This window comes from Trichechus manatus, unplaced genomic scaffold, assembly GCF_000243295.1.
Source record: "Trichechus manatus latirostris isolate Lorelei unplaced genomic scaffold, TriManLat1.0 scaffold00101, whole genome shotgun sequence".
Taxonomy (NCBI): domain Eukaryota; kingdom Metazoa; phylum Chordata; class Mammalia; order Sirenia; family Trichechidae; genus Trichechus; species Trichechus manatus.
Window position 1 is genome coordinate 10,516,217 of NW_004444037.1, and position 9,013 is coordinate 10,525,229.

Below are 9,013 nucleotides of genomic sequence, written 5' to 3' on the forward strand. Positions count from 1 at the left end.
TATCACTCCATGTGCTTACTCTCCTAAGGCATCTTTTGATCTAAGCTAAGTATTCTGTTATTTGTCCCTAATTTTTAAAACCAATTCCCTTAGGTGATTTCTACTTTTTGAAAATTATAAACAATACAGAGGTGAAAATCTCTGTTCATAAATCTATGTTCAGAGCCATGATTATCTCCCTAGGATAAATTGTCTAGGAATGGAATTACAGGGTCAAAAGATATGCGTGTTTTAAAGATTTTAATTTTTTTAGATACATTTTGCCCTGCCCAACTGTGATGCAAAAAGGTGATTGCCAATTTATATTCCCATAGGTATGTATGAGACCAAAATCCAACCAAACTTGTTGCCGTCAAGCTGATTCCGACTCATGGGACTCTATAGGACTGAGTAGGACTGCCCCATAGGGTTTCCAAGGAGCGGCTGGTGCATTTGAACTGCCAACCTTTTGGTTAGCAGCCGAGCTGTTAACCACTGAGCCACCAGAGTTCCACCATGTATGAGAGTGCCTATTTTTCCACACATTTAGCTAGGTCACAGATTCTCTCTTTCTGTAAATATTGGTAGCTTGCTTTCATTATAACACATACACACACATTTACACATATGTATATATGTAAATGATTGTATATATATTAGTACAAATATATATATAATCATTATTACTTACAGAATATATTTCATCTTATGAACATGTTAACCTGTCATATAAATGAGTTTTTAACCATAAAATTATGATGTGTCTGCTCCTAAATGTTATTGTCTTGACTTCTCAGGTGCCTGCATGAATATCACCCACAGCCAATGTCAGATGCTGCCCTACCACACCACGCTAACACCTTTCTTCTCAATTGTCAAAAACATGGAAATGGAGAAGTTCCTCAAGTTCTTCACGTATCTCCATCGCCTCAGTTGCTATCAACATATCATGCTTTTTGGCTGCAGCCTCGCGTTCCCTGAGTGCATCAGTGATGGCGATGACAGGTATTTTGAAAGCCAAATCATTCAGTGATAAGAGTCAGTTGTAGCAGAGGTGTCTGAGAGGAACGAAATGATCGCCAGCTACCACTTTTCTTTTCTGGTGTTGTTAAATGAGAAAAACACTCACATCAGTCATAGCTAGTTGCGATTCTTTTAAATTACACATTTTTTGAAAACCCTGAAAAATTTTATTGATGAGAAGAAATTATTCAGTAAGTTAGATTAATGTTATCAGCTGGGATACTCAATAGCTGTGTCAGTTAGGGTTTGGCAGAAAAAGACAGCACACTCAAAGGGGTGATTTAAAAGAGTTTCATGAAGAGGCTATTTATAGAAGTGTGGGCAGGATTAAGAGAACAAACAAGCTACGTGGAGGCACCAGGGAGTAGCAGTGGGGGATGCAGTTCTACCCAAGACCTGAAGGGGAAAAGGATGAGTGGTGTCTGGAGAGAGTAGTACCTATGGCAGGTGTCTCCCAACAGGTGCTGTGGCCCTAGGCAGAGGAACACAGCCACTGCCAACCCTGAAGTCCGGCGGAGAGATAGAAGAGGGAGTAAATAAATACCCTGACCGCATGGTCTTCCTGCTCGCTCATCTGCTAGTGCCTCCCTTCAGCCAAACTCACCCACAACCAGAGGGCAAGGGAGCACAACTGACTTGGTCCTTTCTGGTCAACACTCAGACCCAGAGCAAGGCGAGGAGGGTGAAGAGCAGCTGCAGAGGAACAAACAGAGAGTATCCAACAAAATATCAAATAGGATTAGAGATAATTTTCAATAAGAGTAGTAAATGAAAAGTATGTCATGGGTTATCTGAGATACTAAGGATACATTTTTTTTCCATTTCAGAGCATATATTAAATACATATCCACATATAAATTAAAAAAAAAAAGTTGCTGTCAAGTTGACTTTGACTCATGGTGACCCCCTGTGTGTCAGAGTGGAACTGTGCTCCACAGGGCTTTCAATGGCTGATTTTTTAGAAATAGATAGCCAGGCCTTTCTTCTGAGATGTCTCTGGGTGGATTCCAATGGCCAACCTTTTGGTTAGCAGCCAAATGCTTAACTGCACCACCCAGGGATGCATATTCAAATATAACATTAATTATTTTCTGGATTAGAATATTAGGAAGTTTTCAGAATGGTAATGTTTTCAGTGAACTGCGTTTTCAAGTGCAAATAGGTTCCATGTTCTTTGTAGTCATTTAATTAGTGTGTAAAATTTGCCTTAAATAGGACAAAGGCATTTATTATTTTCACTGGAAAAAGCCCCCATTTACAGCTTCCAGAAAGAGTAAAAACAGTAGGATGTAAATTGTAGAGATAAGTAAAGATGTATCAGCTGACACAGCATTCGGGAAAACGTTTCACCAGAAAGAATGAATTGCAGAGGGTGCTTTCACAGTCAAAAGAGAAGCTCTGTTAGGTCAAAATATGTACGGGAGTAAAGGCCTCCTTTATGTTCCCAGAAGGGTGGCAGTATGGCATGGTGGTTGTATTAGTTTCTTACGGCTGCCATACAAATCACTACAAACTGAGTGGCTTAAAACAACAGAATTTTTTTTCTCTCAGAGTTCTGATGATTTGAAATCTCAAGCTGGCCGAGTTCCCTCAGGGGATCTAGGGGAGAATTCACTTCCTTCCTCTTCCCACTTCTGGTGGCTCCAGGCGTTGCTTGTGGCCACGTTATTCCAATATCTGCCTCAGTCTCACATTGCCTTCTCTCTGTGTGCTGTGTCTTCTCCTCTTCTTTCTCCTGTAAGGACACTTGTCATTGGATTTAGGGCCAGCTGGGATAATCTGGGCTGATCTATTCATCTCAATATCCTTAACTTAATTGCATTTGCAAAGACCCTTTTTTCCAAATAAGGTAACATTCACAGGTTCCAGGGAATAGGCTATGGACATATCATTTGGGGCCACCATTCAACCCACTATAGTGCTTGAGAGAGTAGGCTGTAGAACCATATGTCTCAGTCCTCTCCTCTGTAAAATGTAATCCTAGTTGTACTTACCTTGCAAAGTTCATGTAAGGATTAAATGGCACCAAGTTCTTGGAACAGTGCCTTGTTCTTACAAAGAACTCAAAAAGTGTTAGCAATAGTTACAAAACAGTGAATTGAAAAGGAGAGCTAGTACTAGTGAAAATGGGACCACAAAAGTATTTATTAATCACCATATGCTAAGTATTAAAGGATTGCAAAAATGTAGAATAATAACTGCATTAAAAGAAAATTAGGTGGAATACTCCAGGCTGTTGGATTCTAGTGCTGTTTCTGTTTCTGATGTGCTGCATATTTTCAAACAATTTTGCATACATCTCTTTGCTTTAATTTCTCTATGGGCTCATGTGTGCACATAAGTAAGACAATAAAAGAGAGTACATTCAGCTTCCAGGAGACTCTAAATTCATTTTGCTCATCTTCCTTATTATAATTCATCTTCTACTCTCAGTTAAATCAGCTGTGAAATCCTAGTTAAGGTGCTCATGGTCTTCAGGGCATTTTTAGGTTAAAATTTGTTTTTCTCTTGACCTGGTTCATTGTGAGAAGTGCTCTAATATGAGAGTTTTTCATTTTCTCTTATAATAGATAACGATTTATAGTCAGTTTGCAGGTATTCTTTAGAGACTTATCCTATTTTTTATTACTACAATTAATTTTATAATTATGCTTTCAGACCAGTGTTTCCTGCTGTCATTGAGTATGTGCATGAGACCTGCAAGCTAAATTTAATAAGCAAAATAAATTCATAAAGGTAAAATGTGTTGTAGAAAAGAATTCTAAAGTCAAGCACATTTTTTCTTATTTTTCACTGTTTTGCGTCATCCAAAATACTAATTTTCTCTACTATTCAGATAATGGAGAATTGATTCTATTTCATCACTAGAGAAAAATAACTACTTAATAACATTTAAAATCTAATTTGAAAGGATTATAGTGAGATGTAGAAATGGTATAGTTTTTAACCTGATTTCTTTGAGATCTCAGATACTTGTGAATTATGTTTTAAGAATGAGCTTTTACAATTTCTACCTTAGATTGTGATTGCTTTTAGTAAGTGTGTATGTCATATACTGTTACACAGGCTAATTCAAGTAGAATATAATTTATTTGGAGCCCTCGTGGTGCAGTGTTTAAGAGCTATGGCAGGCTACAGCTGCTAACCAAAAGGTTGGCAGTTTGAATCCAACCAGCCGCTCCTTGGAAACCATATGGGGCAGTTCTACTTTGTCTATGGATTCAATTTATTTAACTGATAAACCCTTTGTGTAGCCCTAAGAATATGTGGGCTAGAAGGGATAGTGTATTAGTTTCCCAGGGCTGCCATAACTAAACTTGTTGCTGTTGAGTAGATTCCAACTCAGAGTTGGACAGAGTAGAACCACCCCACAGGGTTTCCAAGGAGCACCTGGTGGATTTGAACTGCCAGGCTTTTGGTTAGCAGCCATACCTCTTAACCACTACGCCACCAGGGTTTCCAGGTACCACCAATTGGATGGTTTATAAGAACAGAAATTTATTGTCTCACAGTTCTGGAGGCTAGGAGTCAGAAATTAGGGAAATGGCCCTGTTGATTCCATCTGAGGACTCTGAGAGAGTATCTATTCCATGCTTCTCTCCTGTCTTCTGATGATGGCCAAAGATTCTTGGCTTTCCTGGGCTTGTTGATGACTCTAATCTCTGCCTCAGTCTTCATGTGGCCATCTTTCTCCTGTATTTCTTTCTGTGTCTCTTTTCCTTTCTTATAAGGACACCACTCATATTGGATTAGGATCACCCTACTCCAGTATGATCTCATGTTAACTGATAACATCTGCAAAGACCCTATTTCCTTAAGGTCACATACACAGATACTGGGGATTAGGACCTCACCATATCTTTTGGAGGACACAATTCAATCCATAACAGAGAGCTTAAAAATATGTTTAAAAATTAAAAAAAGAAATTATCTCAGCAAGTAGCTAGAGGAAGCAGGTATTGCAGTCACATACTTTTGATGTATAGCTATCATTCTTTCCTAGTTTGTTTAAACTTGTAACTTTATCAAGGCTGAAATTGGGCTAACTCAGTCTGGAAGGCCTAGCCTTGGTTTTACTTCTCAAAGGCAACCAGAAGGCCATAGTGGTTGTTGTCATTCCACTCTTATAATATCTTTTAGTACGTTGCAGAGAAACTGTGTGCCCAAGAAATGAGATATTAACATTCAGAACTTGATGTGTTGGCTGTTGCCTTTTCCTTAGAGTATTGATTTGTCACTAGGTCCCTTAGCAGGAATTTTTAATGTTTAGGCCAATGAAATGAAAATTCTTTGTCTATCTGGATGATTAACGATTATATCTCAAACCTGGGAACTACAAGGTGGTTTTCTTGTAGTGTAATGTACTCAATCCTTATAGGATTGTGGGGAGGATCAAATTAGTTTCCTCAAATGAATGCCTTTAAAAGGACTATAGTTTTCCCAAATTGTATATTATGTGTGTTTACTAGAGATTAAAGAATTTACTCTAACCTGGAAGCTTCAGAGGATACTTTTTAAAAAATGTTTATGTTGTTGAGAATATACACAACAAACATACATCGATTTACCAATTCAACAGTTTCTACATGTACCATTTAGAGACATTGATTAAATTCTCTGAGTTGTATAACCATTCTCACCTTCCTTTTCTGAGTTACTCCTCCCTCATTAACATAAATTCACTGTCCCCTAAGGTTCATATCTAATCTTTTGAGTTGCTGTTGTCAATTTGATCCCATATAGATCTTAAAAGAGCATAATGCTCGAGGCAGACATTTTTTACTGGTTAAGTTAAACTATTGTTTGGTTCTAAGAAGACTTCAGGGGATATTTTTGGTTTAAGGTTTTAGATTAACTCAGGACAATAGTTTCAGGGGTTCAACTAACCTTCATAGTTCCAGGAAGTCTGGAGTCCATGAGATTTTAAATTTCATTCTGCATTTTCCCCCTTTTGATCAGGATTCTCCTATAGAATCTTTGTTCAAAATGTTCGATAATGGTAGCTGGGCACCATCCAGTTGTTCAGGTCTCATGGCGAAAGAGACAGTTGTTTATGGAGGTAATTAGCCACACCTTCCATAGGCTCCTCCCACACCTGGCTCTCCTTCTTTCTCTGTTGCTCCAGGTGAATACAGACCAATTGTTGTGCCTTGTATGGTCATTTGCAAACTTTTAAGACCCCAGGCACTACATAATGAGCTAGGGGGTAAAAGTACTAAACATGTTATTGGGCCATTTAACTGAGATGTCACATGAAACCATAACCCTAAACTTCCAAACCAAGAAACCAAATTCCGTGAGGTGTTTGGTGGTACATAATCAGCCTTAGCAGCTACTTTTTTTTGGTCATTATTGTAAATACATCTGTCGCACAACTTTTGCCAATTCCGCTTTTTACTGGTGTACAATTCATTGCCAGCAATTACAATAATCAGCTGTGCAGTGCTACCCTTAATGTGATGTTTCCATCACCATTAACCCCCCTTTCCCCCTCCCTCCCACCCCTGGTAAACGCTAATAAACTTTGTTCTCTATACATTTGCCTTTTCTTGTCATTTTTTTGTAAATCAACCAAAACCAAACCCGTTGCTGTTGAGTCAATTCCAACTCATACTGACCCTATAGGACAGAGTAGAACTGCCCCATAAGGTTTCCAAGGAGTGGCTGGTAGGTTCGAACTGCTGACCTCTTGGTTAGCAGCCAAGCTCTTAACCACTATGCCACCAGGGCTCCCTTTTTATATAAGTGAGGTTATATTTGTCCTTTTGTGATTGACTTATTTCACTCAGCATAATGCCTTCGGGCTCCATCCATACTATAGCATGTATCAGGACTTCTTTTCTCCTACTGGCTGAGTAGTCTTCCATGTATGCACATACCACATTTTGTTTATCCATTCATCTGTTGATGGGCACTTAGGTTGTTTCTACCTTTTGGCAATTGTGAATAGTGCTGCAATCAACACTGGTAAACAAATCTCTATATGAATTTACTTTCAAGTCTTTTGGGTGTAAACCTAGGAGTGGAATTGCTGGGTCATATGGTAGCTCTATTTTTAGTTTTTTGAGGAACTACCACACTGTTTTCCACAATGGCTGTACCATTTTACCTTCCCACCAGCAATGGATAAGGGTTCTAGTTTCCTCACATCCTCACCAACATTAGTTATTTTCTGGGTTTGTTTTTTTTTTTAATCTTAGCCATCCTAGTGGGAGTGAAAGAATGGAATGGAATCTTATTGTGGTTTTGACTTGCATCTCTCTGATGGCTAATGATGCTGAGCATCTTTTCATGTGTTTGGTAACCATTTGAATGTCTGCTTTGGTGAAATGTTTATTCAAGTCCTTTGCCCATTTTATGATTGGGTTCAGAGAATACTCTTGAAAGTCTTGGGACCAGATTAAACCTGATTCAAACACAGCTCTGCCAATTACTAGTTATAAGACCTTGGGCACTTTAGTTGGCCTTCCTGGTCCTCTGTTTACTCATCTCTAAAACGAGAGTAGTAATACCCACTTCATCAGGTCTGTTTGTGTGTGTCTTTGCATGTATTAAACAGAACGGTTTATATACATGCTCAGATACTCTACACTATATAGCATATAGTAAGTTCTCAATCAGTAGTAACTATTATTACTAATAGATCCCAGGGTAGCACAAATGGTTTGCACTTGACTGATAACCTAAAGGTTGGCTGTTCAAACCCATCCATTGGCTCCATGGAAGAAAGACCTGGCAATCTGGTTCCATAAAGATCACAGCCAAGAAAACCCTATGAAGCAATTCTACTCTAACTCATGGGGTCACTGTGAATTGGAATTGACTTGATCACAACACTTTATTTTTTACTATTACTAATATAACATTCAAAGATGGTATGTGGGTTTCTGCGAGAACATAAATGCCCATCACCTATTTCAGAGATGCAGGATTTGCATCCGTTCTCATTCTTCCCACCTTCTAATCCATTTTCCACTTAGGTGCCAAAGTGGTATTTTAAAAACACAAGTTGGATTGTGTCATTCTCTTCCCTCTACTCTTTCAAGAGCTCTCCATTGGACTTAGATTAAAAGCTAAACTTGCCATGCTTTCTAAGCCTTCCCTGCATCTTTAGCATCATCTACCCTGCTACAGCTGCACTGACTTCTCTTTCTGTTTCTCAGAAATGTTACCTTTTTTCCGACTTCCTTTGTACATGCTATTCCTTTTTCCAGAAGGGACCTTTCGTCATCACTCTAAGCTCTCAGCTCAAAAAACACCTTCACAGAAAAGCCTTCTCTGACCATCTCTAGTAGTTCTTTTTCTGTTATTATCTTTTACTGCAGCATGTTTATATCTTGTTTTGCTTGTCTATGGTGGTGCAGTGGTTAAGTGCTTGGCTGCTAACTAGAAAGTTGGTGGTTCAAACCCACCAGCCACTCCACTGGAGAGAGAGGTGGCAGTCTGCTTCTGTAAAGATTTCAGCCTTGGAAAGCGTACAGGGCAGTTTTACTCTGTCCCGTAGGGTCACTTTGACTTGGAATCAACTCAGTGGCAGTGGATTTATAAATGGTCTGTCTTACTTTATAAGTTCCACCGTAGCAGGAGACTTGTTTATGTTGTACATCATTGTATGCCTTGTGTCCAGCACGGTGCCCATCACATAGCAGGTGTTCAATAAATATTTCTTGGAATGAATGAAGAAGTGAATAAACTCTTTAATTAAGGAGCCCTTCTAAATGTCTAGGTAAATGGGAATTCAAAACAGGGTTTTGAACCAGTTCTAACTGGTTCAGTCATGGCCAACAAACCAAAACCAGAACAGATTCAAATTTTTACAATCTGGATGATCCAGAATGAAAACTGAACAGGAAAAAAGTCACATGTCGAGGCTCTGGAATGGGAGACTTGGAAGAGGCAAAGAGTTCCCTCTCAGGAGCCTTGGAAACCCTATAGGGCAGTTCTACTCTATCCTATAGGGTCACCATGAGTTGGAATCAACTTGACTGCAATGAGTTTTTATAGTTGTACT

The 9,013-nt window shown here is 39.0% G+C and overlaps 1 protein-coding gene across 1 annotated transcript in view; it reads left to right on the plus strand.

Annotated features, from left to right (window-relative positions):
* CORIN (corin, serine peptidase) overlaps positions 1–9,013 on the plus strand; it is a 190,079-nt gene that overhangs the window by 71,854 nt on the left and 109,212 nt on the right. Inside the window, 1 exon segment of the mRNA XM_012557423.2 lies at positions 777–984. Within this exon segment, the coding sequence (XP_012412877.2) occupies positions 777–984 (208 nt within the window).